The sequence below is a fragment of the Dendropsophus ebraccatus genome, chromosome 1 (genome assembly GCF_027789765.1).
Source record: "Dendropsophus ebraccatus isolate aDenEbr1 chromosome 1, aDenEbr1.pat, whole genome shotgun sequence".
Classification (NCBI taxonomy): domain Eukaryota; kingdom Metazoa; phylum Chordata; class Amphibia; order Anura; family Hylidae; genus Dendropsophus; species Dendropsophus ebraccatus.
In genome coordinates this window covers 12,949,401-12,971,340 of record NC_091454.1, presented here as the reverse complement: position 1 = coordinate 12,971,340, position 21,940 = coordinate 12,949,401, and the positions used below count along the sequence as shown (strand labels likewise).

Genomic DNA, 21,940 nt, shown 5'->3' with positions numbered 1-21,940 from the left:
CCTTCTTGAGAGCTGCCTGGCTCGGCTTACATTCCCAGTCATGTCCTAAGACATCGGTGGCAGAAATCTGGGCGCAAATCTTCAATTTCTGCATTTACAATTTGATAATTTGGAACTTCACTATACAAACAATAAGATACTGGCTTATCTTAGATACGCAATTAAGGTGATGACCCTACTTAAAGAACACCCCCAGGATCCATCACAATAACTATTCTCAGCTTTACAAGTCATGGATCGGCCACAAACAACCATCTTTACAGCCTCGTAAACACCATTTAATCACGCTAACTGCATTCATGACACACGCCTCCAGAATCGTGTAAGAATCTGTGGACGGATGCCAGTGTGTGACGTCCGAGATGAGCTGGTTAGACAACATTGAAGCCATTCCATAGGCTCTACCTGCTGTGGACTATATTTAGATGGAGGTGCCAGCTATTGCGATAGGGATATATAGGGAATGGCACATCACCTATCTATAGTATACAGGTACCAGGTCCACAGATTCCAGCAGGATGAGGGTCAGAGAGGACCCTAATCTGAGAAACTTTCCTCCCCCATAATGGCCAAAGACCATAAATGACCCATCCAATAAGCAATCTCTGTGTTATCAGCTCAGAGATAACATGGATAGTATGAACAGAGGGTATTGCACGTGATTTGTAGCCTTTATTGCTCCTGCCTGACATTGAGCTTTACCTGGCCAAAGGTTGTGTAGTATCTCAGCAGTGACCGGTGCGGCAGCTTCTGAGGCCCTGCTATTATAACCATGTAATAAACACTATGATATTGATATCTGAGGAATAACAGGGACTAGTTAAAGCAATTTACTGTTATTCTGTCCAGTGCTTCTTAAATAGGATGCAACTTTGCAAACAGCCTGTGTATAGAGGTTCTAAATGTCTCCATGGCAACAGACTACAAACAAACTCTGTGTAGTCTGACCTTGCAGTCATGTGTTACTCTTCCATAAAACTGATGTTTTTCAGGACTTATGGGACTGACGGCTCCTAAATAGCCAGGGCTACACTTAAAGCGACTCTGTACCCACAATCTGATCCCCCAAACCCCTTGTACCTTCAGATAGCTGCTTTTAATCCAAGATCTGTCCTGGGGTTCGTTCGGCAGGGGATGCAGTTATTGTTTTAAAAACAACTTTTAATCCTACAGCGCTGTGTCTAACGGCCGGGGCTTACATTTGTTTATGCATTAGGATGACACACACTCTCCGTCCTTCCTCCCCACCCTCCTCAGCATTAGGAATGATCCAGGAACATTTACTGCTGTTTGAGCTTTGCACAGGTGTATTAACGATCCAGCCCATGTTCATTATGCACAAATCTGGGGAATAGGAAGCAATCTGCCTGGATCATTCCTAATAATGAGGAGGGTGGGGAGGAAGGACGGAGAGGTGGTGCCAGCCTAATGCATATACTAATGTAAGCCCCGGCCGTTCACAGCGCTACAAGTTTAAAAATTGTTTTTAAAACAATAACTGCATCACCTGCCGAACAGACCCCAGGACAGATCTTGGATTAAAAGCAGCTATCCAAAGGTACAAGTGGTTTGGGGGGGACAGATTGTGGGTACAGAGTCGCTTTAAAGGGGTTATCCAGGACTACAAAAACATGACTTTTCCCCCTCTCATCTCCAGTTCAGTTGTGGTTTTCAATTAAGCTCTGGAGACAAGAGGGGGGGGGGGGGTGAGTAGCCATGTTTTTGTAGCGCTTGATAACCCCTTTAATCTTTTAAAGGGATGTCTGGTTTAGAAACCTAATAATGTACGAGTAGGGAATCCTACATTCAGGACTAGGGATGGTCCGAACAGAGTTCGTACAAACCCGAACCATCCGCAATGATTACCGCTGTCTGCCCGCTCCGTGCAGCGGGCGGATCCAGTGGGAGGAACGCCTGGAAAACTGGAATACAGCCATAGCCATAGGCTGCATCCCAGTTTTCCAGGCGTTCCTCCCGCTGGATCCGCCTGCTGCATGGAGCGGGCAGACAGCGGTAATCAGATGTCGAGCGTTCGGGTTCAGCCGAACCCGAACCTCGGCGGGTTCGGACCATCCCTATTCAGTACCTCCATCAGTAACGCAGAAAAGAGTCATCTTGCTGGAGGACCCAGCATGTTCATGCACTACCGGGGTGGCTCATTCAACTTTATAGGGAAGTATGTAATACTTCATTTGTCCAGTGGCGGCGCTGCAGAGAAACTAAACACCTGCTGAGTTCTGCCATAGATTCCTGCCACTTGCTTATAATCTAAGCAGTAGAAGCCAAATTGTTTAAAAATATGCCAAAGGGGTTAGAAAAACATAGCTATATTTTTTTTCTCCCCAAACAGCACCACACCTGTCCTCAGGTTAGGTGTGGTATTGCAGCTTAATGCCATTTACTTAAAAAAAAAATAAAAAAAGCCGAGCTGAAATACTACATACAAACAGGACAGGCGTGGTGCTGTTTCTGGAAGAAAGAGGCTAGTTGTTTTTCTCATCCCCTTTAAAAAGAACCTGAAAGCAGAACTTGCCGAGGTCAGACACTCCCTTTAACATACACCTGCCCTCCTTAACGTATTTATTTTTGGAACATGGAGCATTAGCGATGTTGGGAGACAACAGTATGCTGGGAGTTGTAGTTCTCCCACAGCTTAAAGACCATGGGCTTATACAGTCAAAAATAGGTGCCCTCCTGTAGAGGCTGTGACTATTCCTCTCCCAGACAGCTGGTGCCAATAAACAATACAAACTGGTTAGACCAGGATCTAATGTAAGCTGACATTTCCTAACAATGCCCCATTCCTTCATCTGCAGCCTGGCACTGTATGCCAACTGCACACACAGGATGGTCATAAACCTGACACCAGACGTGACTATAAAACTAAGGAACGCAGATAAACCTACACGCTTCTCACCTGTTATTTTATCAGAGCAGAGATCTGTATCTCTCTTCCTGTAGGGAAACTACAACTACCAGCATGCCCTGACAGCAGACACTAGTGTGGCCGTGCTGAAAGTTGCAGTGTTCCAACAATTGAAGATTTTTTTATTTTTTAAACTTAGCTGCAGTATCAGACTACACATTTGTTTGTTTGTAGTCTGTAACCATGGAGACACAGGTCTGTACCAGAACCAGCACACAGAAAACTGTGTTATCAGTTTTTTATTTTACTTACAACCCTGATAACATCTCTCATACCCAACATTATATTGCACTGCTGGTCTATAGACCCTGTTGCAGTGGAAAATACTATACACCCTGGACCAAAACCCAAAAAAGTAGGGTTCAACAAACTCTCACCTGATCCTAAAAAGGTGCCTGTACACCCATATACCAAGTTCTAGGCTTAAAAACACGATACTTTCCTCCAGAAACAGCACCAATCTTCTTCCCAAATTTGGGTGAGGGTTTTTGCAGTTCATTTCCATTGACGTAAACGGAGCTGAATTGTAATACAACACAGAACACGAGGACAGGGGTGGCACTGTTTTTTGCAAGAAAGTAGCTGTGGTTTTTTTTTTCTAATCTTGGATAACCCCTTCAAGAGTTTTGCATGGCATTAACTCTAGCTTTGGGTACACTGAATGTCACTAATTTCCCTGTAGAAATAAACAGTTACAGGTTACATGCCTATATTTAGTCATGCACCTTAAAGGGGTTATCTAGGCTTAGAAAAACATGGCCGCTTTCTTCACAGTAAGGGTAGGTTCATACTGAGGAATTCTCGCGGATAAACTCCGCATTATGGGCGCGCGCCCTTCCGCCAGCTCCATAGTCACCATTCTATGGGCCGGTGTATTCCGCTATCCGCCGAAAGAAGTGACATAGCCCATAGAATGGTGTCTATGGAGCCGGCGGAAAAGCGCGCGGACATACTGCGGAATTCCGCTGAGTTTATCCGCGCAAATTCCTCAGTATGAACCCACCCTAACAACGCCTCTCTTGCCCTCACGTTTGGGTATAGTTTTTCAGCTCAGTTCCATTAAAGTGAATACAGCTAAATTGTAATACCACCCCCCCCCCCCACACACACACAAACTAACTTAAACCCTATGGACAAGGCACTACCTTTTTAATTCAAATATCAGAAGGTGCTCTACCCAATATGGCATGGAAGCATATACAACACAAACAAGAAAAAGAATGCCATAAACTGGAAAGGGTGGCACATCCAGAATAAACAGACTATATCCAAAAAATACTGTATAAATAATATAGAAATCTTCATTGATAAATAGAACAGGTGCCAAACAAACACATTAAAATCATTTAAAATACACACAACACATAAGGGACTGTGTAAAATAAACACAGACCCAAAGATACCCCGACATGCACAATCGTAACGACTCCCCCACAAAAAGGTATTTTGGTACAGGCTTCTAGGTTAAAGGAAAAAGTCAAATCTGCAAACCATGATATGTGAGCCTATACCCTAGAATGTACTAGTTAAGGAGTGGCAGAGTGTAAATTGAGCCATATATAGCTAGCCATAAAGGAGTTTGTATCACCATGAGGGGAGGTCCATGTCGAGGTCCACTAAACCCCCACGCGTTCCGTCTCAACACCGAGACTCTCAAGGGTATTGAAGTCCTACAAATATCACATATAAATAGCACCCGTCATTAGAAAAATTGGTATCCATACTCGCATGCTACTAATTGTGATAGATTGCCCATGAGGTATGGTCTGCTCTGCATTCCTAAACATGGCCGCGGCGTCTCCGGACTCATGCGCGAGCCCGAAAGACACTCCCCCTATGACGTCAGGCATGACGTAGGTTCTGCCCAACTTTATTGATGCCACTATGGACAACCCGATACACCGCACAGCGGAATGAATCTGCTGACAGTCTAGTGCAGTGAACGGGTTGTCTCCTCCGTATACACACACACATAAAGGAAAAAAGAATGAATAAGAAACAAGTATAGAAAAAATTATGTATAGAAAGAATTAGAATAATGTGTTACTATCATTTACTTATCCGTATTCTAATTCTTTCTATACTTGTTCCTTATTCTTTCTTTTTCTTTCTATCACAATTAGTAGCATGCGAGTATGGATACCAATTTTTCTAATGACGGTGCTATTTATATGTGATATTTGTAGGACTTCAATACCCTTGAGAAAGTCTCGGTGTTGAGACGGAACGCGTGGGGGTTTAGTGGACCTCGACATGGACCTCCCCTCATGGTGATACAAACTCCTTTATGGCTAGCTATATATGGCTCAATATACACTCTGTACATTCTAGGGTACAGGCTCACATATCATGGTTTGCAGATTTGACTTTTTCCTTTAACCTAGAAGCCTGTACCATAATACCTTTTTTTTTTTGGGGGGGGGGGGGGGGGGGGGGGGGGGGGGGGGGGGTCGTTACGATTGTGCATGTCGGGGTATCTTTGGGTCTGTGTTTATTTTACACAGTCCCTTATGTGTTGTGTGTATTTTAAATGATTTTAATGTGTTTGTTTGGCACCTGTTGTTCTATTTATCGATAAAGATTTCTTTATTATTTATACGGTATTTTTTGGATATAGTCGGTTTATTCTGGATGTGCCACCCTTTCCAGTTTATGGCATTCTTTTTCTTGTTTGTGTTACACACACACAACCTGGGAACAGGGGTGGCGTTGTTTTTTTTTTATATAAAGGGTCACTTTTTTTTTTTTTGCAGAAATCAATAGTCCAGGCAAATTTAAGAAACTTTGTAATTGGGTTTATTAGGCAAATCTGCCATTATCTGCATTCAAAAAGCCTTTCCCCAGGTCCCCCCCCCTCCTCTCTCTCAGTCACTGCTCATTATCAGGAAATCTCGACTCGTTTTTTAACATCAGTTGGGCAGCAGAGCAGAGAACAAAGCATTACACAGCAGGACCTGTGTGAAAGCTGGTATTCAGAGGTCAGTGCTGATTTCAGAGGAGATAGTGCGGTGATGTAACTGTAAATTGATGTAACTGTAAATTAACTCATTGTTGTCCTGTTTTGGTGCCTCATCTCCCCCTCCACCCCTCCCCTATCCATAGAGAACCATGAAGACAGGGGGGAGAGCTTCAAAGTGCTTTTTCATGATAAAAATGCATTTTTCGGCTAATAAACCAAATTGCAAAGTTTCTTAAAATCGCCTGTACTATTGATTTCTGCAAAAAAAAAAATTAAATAGTGACACTTTAATAAATTTTTTTTTTACTAATTAAAAAAAGGTACATGCAACTTTTTAATAGAGAAGCGCCACCTAGAGGTCCATTATTAACATGGCCACTACAACAGCACCACCTAGAGGTCCACCCTGATGAACGTTATCTGCATCTCCACTACATCAGCGCCACCTAGAGGTCCACAACTTAAAGCCATCCCCTGACTTATTACTACAGATCTTACCCATAATGATATAAAGCAGAACTGGACGTGGTTTCTATGTTTTATCATTTTGTGTGGTATTTTTTATTTTGTTTTTAATTTTTTTTCTTTATTTCATTTTTTTTTTTTTTTTTTATCTCGAAACAGAGAAACAAACACTCTGGGGGGTAAGGAGGGGGGAGGAAAAATGAGGAGGGGGGGGAGAAAAGACAGACATCAGGATAAAAATTATTACAACAGCACCTGGAATTGATAGGCCTGCCTAGGAGAAACACAGGCACTGCCACAACACCACAGGAAATAGCTACTGTCTGAAGCGGCCCAGACAGTCCAAACTCCTTTGACTGGCGCTATAGGTCCAGGTCATAAAAATCGTCCAGATCCTCATGGAACAAGTCCCACTCGTCCTCCGAGTCTGTTAGGTCGTCGTCGGCGCCCGCTGCCAACAGCATTAGGAGCATTTCGCCCAGTTCAAAGGTCATTACTTCTTCGTCGTCGTTGTCAAAGGGGTCGCTGCCCTCTCGCTCCTCGAAGTCCCAAAATCGGTTTCGGCGTTGGGCCTAAACATGAAGGAAAGATGTGAATATAAGGAAGGGGTCACTTATGGAAGGGAAAACTGAACCCGCCCGTCTTTCCTGAAATACACTGTGCTGCTGTGACATCTCTTATATCGGGATGGGAAATGTTCAGCCCTCCAGCTGATGCAAAACTACAACTCCCATCATGCCTGGACAGCCGAAGGCTGTCCAGGCATGATGGGAGTTGTGGTTTTGCAACAGCTGGAGGGCTAAAGGTTCCCCCATCCTATATCCAGCTCGCGTTAAGTCACCATTTCAGAAGAGGGGGGCTCTGATCTTATAGAAGGCAGCATCAGGAGCTTACAGCAGCACAGAGCATTTAAGGGAGCAATAAATAAAAAATAAAAATAAAATCACGTCAAAATTTTTAATCCGTCGGGGTCTCACACTATATTTCCATGAGAAGTCAGCCTACGGGACCCCCCCCCCCCACCTTATTTCAGCGAACATCAAGACCACACACACACACACACACACACACACCCTGATCATGAACTTTTTACACATCAAACGTCTTGTACTGACAAGGACACTTAAAAAAAATGGTGCTCAGATCTTGTAAAAGACACACTGTGCTGCTGTGAGATCCCGATCCTCCATCTCATATCAATACCCGCAATGACAGGCGAGAAGGTATCATACAAGATCAGTCTTCACAGCAGTACAGAGTATTTCAGGACATATCCTTATATAACCTCAGACCCCATTGTCTGTATAGGACAGTGATCTTTGAACACTCCCTTCTCCCATCATGCACCTGGCTGTATCTCCATTACCTTGGTAGGACGTCCACTTTGGAGGAAATCACTGAATTGGGCAACTTTCTAACATACTCTGGGTATAAGCATAACCTATTCTGTGCTGGTCCTACCTGTGAGAGTAAGGGCCCTATTACACGGAACGATAATCAGACGAATTGGCCCTATCTGACCGATTATCGCTCCGTGTAATAAACACAACGATCAGCTGATGACAAAGATCTTCGGCTGATCGCTGATATAGGTTTGGACCTATAATTGTCGGGTGCCGACTGTGCATCGCTACGTGTAATAGCGGTGCGCGGCCGGTGGTTGACGATTTCAAAACTGTACACATTACCTATCCATGCTGCAGGGCTCCTCTTGCGCTCTGCTTCTCACAGGGTCCTGTGCGCTGCAGCTCCATAGCGGCCTGTCAGCTGAACGGCCGCTCAGCCAATCACCAGTGATTGGCTGAGCGGCCTGTCAGATGAAACAGATTGCTCTGGAGCTGCAGTGCGCGGGGAGAAGACGACCGTAAGAGGAGCCCTGGAGCATGGATAGGTAATGTATAGAGTTTAAACAAGGGCTGCTAGGACATTGTTACTGATGTCCCTGCAGCCCTTGTTAACATGATTATCGGCCAGTGTAATAGGCCCAGTAAACGAGCGCTGATCTAGCAGATCGGCGCTCGTTTACAGTTATTATCGGGCCCCAATTGGGACGTATAATAGGGCCCTTAATCAGAATGATGACATGGAAACCCATCCCTATACTGCATGACAGGTTACACTAAAGGGACTGGATTCAATTCCAGGGCCTATACCAGGGGTCGGAAACCTTGGCTCTCCAGATGTTGCAAAACTACAACTCCCATCATGCCTGGACAGCCTTCGGCTGTCCAGGCATGATGGGAATTGTAGTTTTGCAACAGCTGGAGAGCCAAGGTTCCCGACCCCTGTCCTATCCAAATCAATGGACTCCTGTTCAATACTCTGGGTGTCATACATTGCGATCACTAATAGATGAACACTATAAAAACGTACCCGGTATCTACTGGACATCCCCCCTTTCTGTCGCGGCTGTGGTTCTTCTATACGCCCGTCGGGGTACGCGTGCTTGTAGAAACAGTTGCCTCCGAATGGGCAGGTGCCGCGTCCTTCGTCAAAATACCGACAAGATTTGTTGCTGGAAGAGAAGTGGAAAAAGATGAGTGATTTGTTAGAAATCAAGTGACAGCGAGTGAGGCCACAAGTCCCGCTCGCTGGGTGGTACAGGTCTGACTGGTTTTACGCCCATTGTTAGACGTGGAGTGAGCTCTCCGGGTCCCATTGAGGGGTTTTATATGACATCTTGTGTTACAGCGAACACTTCACTATGGAGGCTCCGGAGAAAGGAGTAATGAAGGATAAAGACTAAAAGGAAATATATGGCTGCACAGAACTTCTGTGTAAAAGCGCCACCTGCAGGAAGTTCTCATAATCGCATGCTTACAAATTAAAGTGAATCTGTCATGGCGTCTGGTGGATTTCTCTACGCCTAGAAGTTATGAACACGGCGAGACTGTGGATCAGAATAGGGATCATGCGTGTTACGGTCTCCAGGGATATCCAAACGCTGATCGGGCAGCAGCTGTCAAGACAGTTACACTATACGGCTACAAGGATATATGTAGGGATGGCAATAATGTGTCACTGTCTTTTTTTTTTTTTTGCAGAAAATATTAGTCCAGGCGATTTTAAGAAACTTTGTAATTGGTTTTATTAGGCAAATCTGCCATTATCTGCATTCAGAAAGACTTTACCCAGCCCCCCCCCCCCCTCCTCTCTCTCTCATTCACTGCTCATAATCAGGAAATCAGTCGAGCCCTGTGAAACCTATGGAGAGGAGGAAGATTAGTCGCCAGCAGAGAACAAAGCATTACACAGCGGGAACTGTGTGAAAGCCGGTATTCAGAAGTCAGCGCTGACTTCAGAGGAGATAGCCCGGTGATGTAGCTGTAAATTAACTCTTTGTTGTCCTGTTTTGGTGCCTCATCTCCCTCCACCCCTCCCCATAGAAAACCATGAAGACAGGGGGGAGAGCTTCAAACTGCTTTTTCATGATAAAAATGCATTTTTCTGCTAATAAACCCCAATTACAAAGTTTCTTAAAATCTCCTGTACTATTGATTTCTGCAAAAAAAATTTAAACAGTGAAGATATGCACACTTCTGTTCACCTCAAGTCAGAATTGCATTCGAGATCAGTGCTCCCCAACCTGCGGCTTTCTAGCTGTTGCCCAAAATCACGGCCAGACAACACTCAGCTCTTAGGGTACAGTGGAGATTATAGCTCTGCAACAGGCAGAGAGCCACAGGATGGGGACACTGCCCTATTTAACCTAACATCTCATGTATAATCAGGACCTGTACAACGTATAGCCTACTTTCTGATCTCTATTGTGGAAGAGGGGGCTATCAGGCCCCCTCTAGTACAATAACCCCCTGTGTGACTGCCCCTTTAAATTACACATCAGTAACTAGTGTATTCCTAAGGGTTAGGGCACCTTCACACAGATTTATCTGACAGATTGTTGAAGCCAAAGCCAGGAACTGACTAAACAGGGAACAGGTCATAAAAGACAGATTTCTCCTCTTTTCAAATCCATTCCAAGCTTCGGCTTCAAAAATCTGTCAGATAAATCTCTGTGTAAAGGCCCTTACAGATGATAGCATGCGGTCACATGTTATTCTATGCAAAAAACGGACATCTCTCACTGCACAATACTAGCAGAGTGGACTGTACCTCATGGCCTCTTTGTACTTCTGGATCAGCTTCTGTTTCTCCTCTTTTTCCTCCACCCAGTATTCGCTTGGAATGACGAAGTTTGAGGTGATGCGGCATTCTGGACACGACCTGCGCGCAGGGAAACAAAGGGATAGGGTCACTCGCTCCTCTGGCGGTCTCTACTACTACGAAAAGAATGATCTAGAGTTGTTAAATAGCCGCCGTCACTTTAAATCTTTTGACAGGTCCAGTTTGACATGTCGAGCGTTCAGATCACCAGAAGCGAGAAGAGAAACACGCAGCTGGCTGCTTCTCTGTCCTTATGGCTCGTTCTAGTGATCGATCGGTGGGTGCTGCACTTCCAGGAAATACCCCCCCCCCCAAATAGTACCAGAGTAATAAAAACATAACACTAAAAAGGTCCTGCAGGAAATTTTTTATTTTCAGTCTGACACAGTGCTCTCTGCTGACGTCTCGGTTTCCTATGAATCCCCAAATAAAACATCTCTTGCTCTGGACAGTTCCTGTCTCGGCCAGAGACGTCAGCAGAGAGCACTGTGTCTGACTGGAAATAAAACAATATTTCCTGCAGGACATACAGCGGCTAATAAGTATGGGAAGACTTCAACCCTTTAAAGGGAACCTGTCACCCCCTGTGCCGGGGTGACAGCCTCCCGACCCCCCGTTAGAGCCCCCTATACTCACCTAATCCCGCCGGGTCCCGCTTCTGGAGGTGGTCGGGTGATGAAGATCTCAGCCGCTGCAGCCCGGCGCGCACTGAGAGATGAGTCCAACACCCATAGAGAATGATGGAGCGCTGGACTCTCCTGTCATTCTCTATGAGCGTTGGACTCATCTCTCAGCGCGCACGCCGGGCTGCAGCGGCTGAGATCTTCATCACCCGACCACCTCCAGAAGCGGGACCCGGCGGGATAAGGTAAGTATAGGGGGGTTCTAACGGGGGGTCGGGAGCCTGTCACCCCGGCACGGGGGGTGACAGGTTCCCTTTAAAGGAAACCTATCATCCTGGGAGAGAAGGCCAAAACCCACAACACCCCTGGGTAGAGCCCCCCCCCCATACTTACCCCCTCCTGCTGGTCTCCTCGCCAGGAAATCGCCCCCGCTCCTCTGCGCCCACATTATATAAACGAGCATAAATTAATCCGATGCCCCCAGTCCCTGAAGCAATAAAGAGTGTGCAGAGGAGCGGTGGCAATGTTCTGGTGAGGGGAGCAGCAGGAGGGGGTAAGTATGGGGCGGCTCTATCAAGGACGGGGTTGGGTCTGGCCCTCTCTCCCAGGGTGACAGGTTCCCTTTAATGTAAATTTTAGAAGACAACTAGAGATGAGGGCTCAATCCTTCGCTTTTGAATACCAGTAGCCAAAAAAAGATGGCTACGACCTATGGCTTTAAGGCTGCATCCAACTTCTTCAGCTACCAGTATTCAAATGCCAAACAGTTGGGACTTCAGCATGACTGAGTTGCGCTCATCTCTAATGACGACCTTTACTAGGTGAATCCAGTGAGCGCACACGGCCATTGTGGATGCAGTACACGGTCCCCGGCTCGGCCCATCACTGACTTGACAAGCAGTCTTGCAGATGACGAAATGAGGCCAACTCACTTTATGATCTTGCTCTCGAACTGCTTGGCGCTCCTCCACCTGCGGATACACTTCAGGCAGTAGGAGTGGCTGCAGTTGGACAGGATGCCGAAACGTCGCTCGCTGGGGTTTGTTTTCTCGTAGACCACCTCCATGCAGATCCCGCACACAATGTCTTTACTGCGCTGGATGGCGAATGACAACTCCATGTCCTTCTCGTGGGCCTCGATGCAAGACTGGAGGAGAAATAAACATTATGGATGATTGTTAAGGATAGAGCGGGTAACAAACATCAGTCAGTCCGCCGTGTATCATAGCGTACGCTCCACGCTGGAGCCTGCGGGTTCCCTGGAGAGAGCCAGCATCAGGTGTCTGGCAGCTGCGCGCTCATCTGTTCCTACAGCAACAAACCTGGCTCAACTAGGCGTCCATGTTTATGGATGAGGAGGGGGTGAGACAGCTGCCTGTAATGTATGGCTGGCCTCATAACATTGCAAAGCCTACTGGAAATAAGAGATGCAAAATATCTTAAAGAATCTCTAATGCCAGCTATAGGCGGCCATCATGTATGACTGCCAGCTATTGAAGAATTACAACTCCCAGCATGCCACAGCAGCCTGAGGCTATAGGTGGCCATCATGTATCTCAACAATCCGCAATCTGCTTTTCAGGCTTTTGCAAAACTACAACTTCCAGCATGCCCAGCATCCATTGTGTGGATAACAAATGCAGAGCTGGATCTTTCTGGTTTAGTAAGACGACAACTCCCAGCATGCCCTGGCAGCCGTGGATCAACTATCCCAAATCCGGATGCAAAGCTGAAAGTTTAAAAGGGGTAGTTCACCCAAATTTCTCTTTCAAAAGAACCAGACCAAGCACGTGCCAGAGATTTGTAATTTAAAAATAAATAAATAAAAATCTTGGGTCTTCCAGTACTTATCAGTTGCTGTATGTCCTGTAGAAAGTAGTATTTTTTTCCAGTCTGAGAGGTTTTCTATTAAGGATTTGCTACTACTCTGGTCAGTACCTGACATGGACAGAGGTGGCAGCAGAGAGCACTGTGTCAGACTGGAAAGAATACACCTGTTCCTGCAGGACATACAGCAGCTGATAAGTACTGGAAGACTGGACATTTAATTTAATAGAAATAAAATTACAAATCTCTAATGAAAAGCTGTGTGGCTGGGTTCGGACTAACTCGAGGATGCTCAAAGTTCGCTCAACTTTACTAGGGAACCTTTAACAATGCAGTTGTTGCAAAACTACAATTCCCATCATGCCTGGACAGCCGTTGGCTGTCCAGGCATGATGGGAATTGTAGTTTTGCAACAGCTGGAGGCCAGAAGGTTCCCTATCTATCATACAGGACCCATGAGATGTATGAACACTTATCCGACATCTCTTCACCTTAATATGCTGAGATCTCTGCGAGGTGTCTGTCGGATGAAGCACCTGTAGGCCGCACATGTCACACGGGTCTCCGTGCAGGTACACGCAGTTCTCTCCATAGCGGCACTCCCCCACGGTGGCGTATGGACACAGCTGCTTCTTCAGCTCCGGGTCGGCCGGCTGCTCCTTGTTCTCCTCTTGAGGTGCGGTTCCCTGAGTGTCCGTGTCTGGGCCGGATGGCGCTGCGGGTTATACAAAGCAGGATGATTCCATCAGAGAAGCCTGATAATACTGCAAGGATCTCCTACATACACAGCGGCCATGATCCCTGAGGCAAAGGGGGGGGGGGGCTGTCTAGTGTTTAGGGCCCAAACCTCAGATCATGTAACATGATGCCCATAGCAGGATCCTCCATCCGCAGGGCCCGGCCCACATTTCTGGCATTCTTCTTTTACAACTCCACCATACATCATGGACCACATCACTCCGGGAGTGGGGGAGGGGGGAGAGCAAAACTGGATACAAATTCATTGACAACCAATATGGCTGCAATGGTCTTTGCATCTAGATTCCCTACAATCACGATGTCTATGTGAACAATGGATGCATCTAGCTACGAACATCTGGAGACACAAGTAGTAGATGAACCCACTGTCCTTGTCAGAGACCCCGCGATGAAGCATCTGCCTGTTTACTTTATGGCACGGAGGCACCAGGGAGAGGAAGGTGTACGAGCCCCACCCCCTCCCCCGGGGCATCAAGTACACAACAGCAGCCGCCGCCATCTCCTCGTTGCTCCCTGGAGACCTCGCACACTGACAGGACTCACTGGTAATGGGAGCTCAGGCTGATGGCGTCGGCTGCTTTACCTTTTTACTATAAAGTCTATGGACACATTAGAGGAGAGGGTGTCATACAGTGTTCCAGGGTCTCAGAATAGCACATACAACTTTATAGTAATTGTGTGTAATGCTTCATGTGGCCTGTGGAGGCGCTGCAGGGAATGCAGGTTCCTTCACTAATTAAAAAAAACAAAACTAAGTGCTGGGGGTTCCTGCATTGCTTTTATTATTTTTTTATTTAGTCCTGCTTCTGTACTCTGTTATATATTAACTTATAACGGTGGCCCCCCAATGACAAACTTAAAGGGGAACTATCAACTGGTGTCAGAAAATTATACAGATTTGTAATTTACTTCTTTTTAAAAATCTCTAGTCTTCCAGTACTTATCAGCTGCTGTATGTCCTGCAGGGAGTGGTGTATTCTTTCCAGTCAGACACAGTGCTCTCTGCTGCCACTTCTGTCCATGTCAGGAACTGTCCAGAGCAGGAGAGGTTTTCTATGGGGACTTGCTGCTGCTCTGGACAGTTCCAGAGCAGAGAGCACGGTGTCAAAGTACATTCACACCATGGAATCCGCGCAGAAACTTCGAGTGGATTCCGCCGGGTGGCCTCTGCTTGAAGTTCTGCCCATTCCATAGATTCGTGATATTTGCCAGCACATTCCTCCATCTGCCCAAAGAATTCACACATCGATTCTTTGGGTGGACGATGGAATCTGCCGGCAAATATCTGCCGGAATCCACTTGAAGCTTCCACACGGATTCTGTGGTGTGAACGTACCCTACGACTAGAAAAAAAAAAAAAAATACACCACTTCCTGCATGGCATACAGCAGCTTTTAAGTACTGGAAGGCTGGAGATTTTATGTTATAAATCTGTAAAGGTAATTATCACATCAACTTGTGTCAGAAAATTATACACTTTTAAGGGGCTATTGGCCCCCAAAATGTTACACTACTTTCTGCATGTGGCTCTACCATACGCATGTGGCTGTGTTACAGTACAAGATCCAATCGGAGAAAATCAGGAAAGGCCTTCTCCTCCTTCCTGATCTTCCAGGATGGGATCTGGATCGGTCATCAGTGCTAAACATGGATCTGTGATACCTGGATGGGACTGGACACGGCACAGACGTCACGACTAGGACATAGATCACGTTCATAGACACTGCATAAAACCAAAGTTCCCTCCCAAGCAATTACCCCGTCCGCAGTAGAGTTGCCCCGGCACAAACTCCACGGCATTGACCCAGTCTTCAGCTTGGGAGACCCCAGCTGCCACCTCGCTAGCTGCCTTCTTACTGTTAATGTCGCTGCTGGTTTCCGGGAGGGATTCGGGTGGACTGCTCCTGGCCCCGGAGGCGTCTCCGATAATTTCTTGCTTTAGTGGTTTTGTGTGTTCATATCTAGAAGAGGAGGAGGGAAGACATTAAGGATAATGGTCCAGCTCTGTTCCTAACGCTTGATGTGAGCGGTGGCGCCCCCCACCTGCAGTGGTCTCCGTAAGCACAGCACCCGCGTTGGTAGTACCTGCAGATCATCGCAGAGCGGCTGGTGGACAGATCGTGAGAATAGCGGCAGTTGTTTCCTTCTTTGCAGACGCCGTGCATGAAATATCTGTGGAGACAAAGGAGAAAGTGGGAAAGAGAACCGGCACTGTCCCCATGACAACACTCCCTGTCTGAGGAGGTCAAAGCCTCATCACAGGGACTCTGGATTTTGGATATATATGATAGGATCTCGAGACACAACCGCATGTGATGTCCAATAACTACAGAGAGTGGCTCTACAATATCGGAGACACTGTGCAGCCTAGTTTCCCCCCACATGTGACGATCACGACTTAACCCAACCCCCACGTCTCAAGAGGTGAAATTTCAGGAAGGTCCCCCACACATCTTCAATATCGTTAAGCCGTCAGTTCTCTCTCCGTCCTCCCCATACACAGTGAGCGTTCCGGTGTTCTCTATGGGAAGGTGTAAGACGCAGCCAGAGGGCTCTGACCGCAGCTTACCTCTCTCAGAACAAAGGGGTTGGTGAGTTATCCCCTATCTCCACTCATATCTGTCAGCTGTCAGTAGGGAAAGCCCTATAAACCTTATACCGATTAAGAGTATGTGCACGCTGAGGAAATTTGAGGGAAAATCCGTTGCTGAATTCGCCGCTCGAGGACTGCGGCGGGTGCCCGTGTCAGACTCCATTCTATGCACCGGTGGATTCCATCGTCCATCCAAAGAATAAGCACGCACATCTGTGTATTAGTGGATATGTAGCCGACTAATGTTGCGTTTACACGGAATGATTATCATTCAAATTTTCGCAATAACGATCGCATTCAAACGATAAACTGCTTGTGTAAACACAGCGAACGATCAAGCGAAGAGCGAGAAATCGTTCATTTTGATCTTTCAACGTGTTCTCATAGTCGCTGGTCATTCGCTAAAAATTCGCAGATCGCTTCGTGTAAACAGTCTTTCACAGATTCACCCTGTGTGCGAGATGGGCTTAAGCGATCTCAAAACGATGGCAATAACAATTTTTTAAACGATTTTTCACGTCTAAATGGTGATCGTTATAAAAATCAAATCTTAGCTTCAAAATCATTAAACGATTGATCGAATTATCGCTCGGTGTCGTGACCGTCCTTCTACCTGTTACACCTTTGACTATCTGCATTCTGGACACACAGCGCCGCTGTTCATTAGGAGTCCAGGTGATACTTGGTTAGGGTCCTATTACACAGAGCGATTTTTAACGATTTAACGACTAACGATAAACGATCACAAACTAGATTGTTTATCGTTAACCTGAAGTCGTTCACCGTATTACACAGAACGATAATCGTTACGATTGTTACTAGGATCGTTTATTCCTTCTGATCCCAGCAAAACAATGAACAATGTGCGATTACACTGAGCGATTAGTGAACAAATGCGGAACTTGAGCGAACGAATGTGGAATTACAGCGAACGATTAACGATAATTTTAGGGTCAGATCTAATGCTGCGTTTACACGGAACGATTATCGTTCAAATTTTCGCATAAACGATCGCATTTGAGCGATAATCGTACATATAAACACAGCAAACGATCAAACGACGAGCGAGAAATCGTTCATTTTGATCTTTTAACATGTCCAAAAATCATCGTTTGTCGTTCGCTGAAAATTCGCAGATCGCTTCGCCTACACAGTTTTTCACCGATTTACCCTATGTAAAAGATGGGCTTAAGTGACCTTAAAAACTATCGTAATAACGATTTTTCTTACGAATTTTCAAACATCGAGCCAGAGAGTCCCAAGGTCTACTCCTATGTAAGGGCCCTATTACACGAGACAATTATTGTGCAGAAAATCGTTATATCGTTCGAATTTAAACAATAATTGTCCTGTGTAATTGCAGGCAACGATCGGAAAATCGTTCGTAGGTTGATCGTTGATTTAGATCTGAACCTAAAATTATCGTTAATCGTTTGCTGTAATTCCACATTCGTTCGCTCAAGTTCCGCATTTTTTCACTAATCCTTTAGTGTAATTGCGCATTGTCCATTGTTTTGCTGGGATCAGAAGGAATAAACGATCATAGTAAAGATCACAATAACGATCATAGTAACAATTGTATCTAACGACTATTGTCCTGTGTAATATGGTGAAGGATTTCAGGTTAACGATAAACAATATCGTTTGCGATCGTTTATCGTTAGCCTTCAATTGTTTAAAAAATAAAAGAGGGGCCTATACCACGGAGCGATAATCGGCCCGATTCGGACGATTATCGCTCGGTGGAATAGAGATAACGATCAGCCGATGATCGTGTCATCGGCTGATCGTTTATTTAGGGCCAGACCTAAAATAATCGTTCCCCCGCCGCGCATCGCTACGGTTGAATAGCGATGTGCGGTGGGCGCCCAACGATTTGAGAAGCAGCATACATTACCTGCCAGGGCTTCTCCTCCGCTCAGTCTTCCTCCCCAGGTCCCGCTGCACAGCATCAGCAGCTCCAAAGCGGCCTGACTGAGCTGTCAGACCGCTCCGCCAATCACTGGTCAGGACCGCTGCGGCCAGTGATTGGCTGAGCGGTCTGACAGCTGAGACAGGCCGCACCGGAGTTGATGCTGCGCCGCGGGACCCGGGAAGGAAGATGGAGCGGAGGAGAAGTCCTGCCAGGTAATGTATGGTGCAAGGGCTGCACGGACATCGGTAACAGTGTCCCTACAGCTCTCGCTCAACGATTGGGCCGTGGAATAGGCCCAGTAAACGAGCACCGATCTAGAAGATCGGTGCTCGTTTACATCGTTGATTGGGCCCCCATCGGCCCGTGGAATAGGACCCTTAGGGCCCTATTCCACCGGACGATTATCGTTCAGATTATCGTTAAATCGTTCGAATCTAAACAATAATCGTTCGGTTGAAATGCAGTTAACAATTAACGACCGAACGAGAAATCGTTGATCGCTTTATAAGACCTGGACCTATTTTTATTGTTGCTCGTTCGCATTGAATAAGACGTCGTTTGGTCGTTCACAGTAGATACGAACGCAGTAGCGAAGAAATAACGATCGCAAATACGATCATAAGTAACGATTATCGTTCCATGGAAATGAGTGAACGATTTCAGGTCTTTCGCAATAGCGGTCGTTAGAGATCGTTAATGATTATGCGAACGATAATCGTCCGGTGGAATAGGGCCCTAAGACGCAGACAGATACTTCGAGACCATTGAGACACTTCATATAGAGTAGGGAAAACCCAGCGACTGTCTCCAGCTCCAGTACACAAAGCTTTGTCATGTAAATTACCTGACGTGCTGCAAAGTCCCAGGTGTGATCACAGCCCTACAGTATACACACACACACACACAAACACCATACAGTATACACAGGTGAAAAACCATTGCCAATCAGGACGCAGCTTCCATCTCTAGGGAACTTTCCCCAATCATCAATTCTTCCCATAACTTGAATACAAGCCGCCGAACCTTCAATGACATTCAGATGGTGCCAGACTGGTAACGTATCAGAGCCCCCTAAGGGCCCTATTACACGGAGCGATTTTTGGCGACTAACGATAAATAATCGCAAACAAGATTGTTTATCGTGAAATTAATCACCATATTACACAGAACGATGGTCATTAGTTACAATCGTTACTACGATTGTTATTGCGATCGTTACTATGATCATTTATTCCTTCTGATCCCAGCAAAACAATGAACAATGTGCAATTACACTGAACGATTAGTGAAAAAACGTGGAACTTGAGCGAACGTGGAATTACAGCGAACGATTAACGATAATTTCAGGGTTAGATCTAAATAAATGATCAACGACGTACGAACGATTTCTTTTAGCTTTCTACAATGTCTCCTCCTTTTAAAGGCCCTATTCCAGGGAACTATTATCGTTCATAAACTCGCTCCAACCACCGCTCGTTAACGATAATCGTTCCGTGGAATAGCTGTAAACGAGCGGACGACAACTGCAAAATCGTTGGCGAGTCATTTAAAATTGTTTTTCAGCAAATCGTTGGTCTTTGAAAGATAATTCGCTAATCGGTTTGTACAGTTAGAAAACTTTCAGTTGTTCGTAAAAAAAGTAGATGTGTCGTATGGTCATGGTCACCCCGGTGAACGTTTTAAACGGACATGTAACGATCGCAAAATAATCGTTACACTACATATATCGTTCATGTTCCCACGTGTGTAAAAAAACAAACAAAAAAAACAAAAACGTTTAGTGATCGAGCAGTCGTTGGAGCGAGTGTATGAATGATAATCGTTCTGTGGAACAAGCTCTCATCTATAAGGCCCTCGGTATACCCAGGCTGATGTGTGTAGACGCAGAGGTCACACCGGGGGATTGTGTCGCCTCATTAACCATCTCACACCCAGTGCATTCCACACACACAAACCTTATTATCGGTGCAAGGAAAACACAGTTGCCCAGGCGACCAGACCCCCCCCCCCCCCCATACATCACACTACGGAGACCACATGGCCCTCACCTTTTAAATTGCTTATTCCCAATCCACAGGATATGTGATAACTAGCTGATCAGTGGGGGTCCCATCACCGAGACCCCCAGCAGCACAAAGACCAACTGTGTACATGTAAGGTCTCCATTGTTTATATATATATATATATATATATATATATATATATATATATATATATATATATATATTCCACCTCCCCTGTCAGCCATCATTCTGCACATCTGCCCCCTAATACCCCCATGTTAGTGCGCCCAACTCCATACACTCTCTCTCTCTCTATATATATATATATATATATATATATATATATATATATATATATATATATATATATATATATATATATATATATATATACACACATACAGGGGAGGTTATATATACACCCATACCTGCCCCTAATACCCCCCATGTTATTGCCCCCACCTCATATATATATATATATATATATATATATATATATATATATATATATATATATATATTATACCTCCTCTGTCAGCCATCATTCTGCACATCTGCCCCCTAACACCCCCATGTTAGTGCGCCCAACTCCATACACTCTCTCATATATATATATATATATATTTATATACACACACATACAGGGGAGGTTATATATACCCATACCTGCCCCTAATACCCCCCATGTTATTGCCCCCACCTATATATATATTATACCTCCCCTGTCAGCCATCATGCCCCCACCACCTGCCCCTAATAGCCCCATGTTAGTGCCAATACCTCACTATATAACTATATATATCCTCCCCTGTCAGCCATCCTGCCCCCTAATACCCCCACATGTATATATATATATATATATATATATATATCCTCCCCTGTCAGCCATCCTGCCCCTAATACCCCCCTGCTCGTGCCCCCCGTCACCTGCCCAGTATAACTCCACCCCCCCGCCAGTGTCCTCACATAACCCACCGCCGAGCTGCCACCTACCTGCAGGTCACCTGCCGAGTCCAGCCACCCACGGGGGGATTATCCGGGAACGCGGGCAGCGGGCTCTTCCCTGCTGCTGCGGCTGCTGATGGGAGAGATACAGGCGCCGCCGCAGCTGCCTCCGCCATTCCTGTTTATCCCCCCTTCCTTCACGACGCCGGAACTTCCGGGATCACATGCTTCCGGCAGGGGGCGGGGCCGGCCAGTCCAAAACTTCCGGTGAGGGAGATGAAAAACAAAACAGGAGCCGATTAGAGGGGGCGGGGCTAATGATTGGACCCACCTCCTAATCCCTGACCGACGCTACTCTTACCCAATGAGGGCAGAGGAGTACGATAACCCCGCCCAGAGCATGCTCCTCTGTTGTCATGGCTACAGAGCTGAGCTGTTATGTCCGATTGTGTTCTCATTGTCATCTGTATTGTCACCTGGATGGGAAATAAAATGTCATTCCGCAATGTTATTAACGTTCCCATAAAGATTCTGATGCGTCTTATTGTTTTCAATAGGAATCTGCACATATGGCCTGGTATAATACCGCTATATAAGGGCCTGAATAATACCGCCACATAAGGAACACTAAGGTTACCAGAAAATAGTGACTGAATAATACGGCCACACTGTTACTGAATAAAAACCACTATACAAACATATATACCGCTATATAAATAATACTGTCACACTGTTACTGAATTAAAAACCACTATACACAG

General features: G+C 45.7%; 1 protein-coding gene across 2 annotated transcripts; it reads right to left on the bottom strand.

Moving 5' to 3' along the window:
• Positions 1-6,414: 6,414 nt before the first annotated feature.
• MKRN1 (makorin ring finger protein 1) lies at positions 6,415-21,483 on the bottom strand. 2 transcript variants are annotated; one of them, XM_069967621.1, is made up of 8 exons: positions 21,228-21,483; positions 15,767-15,895; positions 15,482-15,684; positions 13,456-13,679; positions 12,070-12,284; positions 10,464-10,574; positions 8,724-8,865; positions 6,415-6,922 (listed from the first exon to the last, which is right to left on the bottom strand). In XM_069967621.1, exons 1-8 carry the CDS (start codon positions 21,353-21,355, stop codon positions 6,713-6,715), a joined length of 1,362 nt encoding a protein of 453 aa, XP_069823722.1. In that variant the 5' UTR covers positions 21,356-21,483; the 3' UTR covers positions 6,415-6,712. The 2 variants fall into 2 exon arrangements, with proteins under 2 accessions (XP_069823722.1, XP_069823729.1); XM_069967628.1 differs by having other exon boundaries at positions 15,581-15,684.
• Positions 21,484-21,940: the final 457 nt, after the last annotated feature.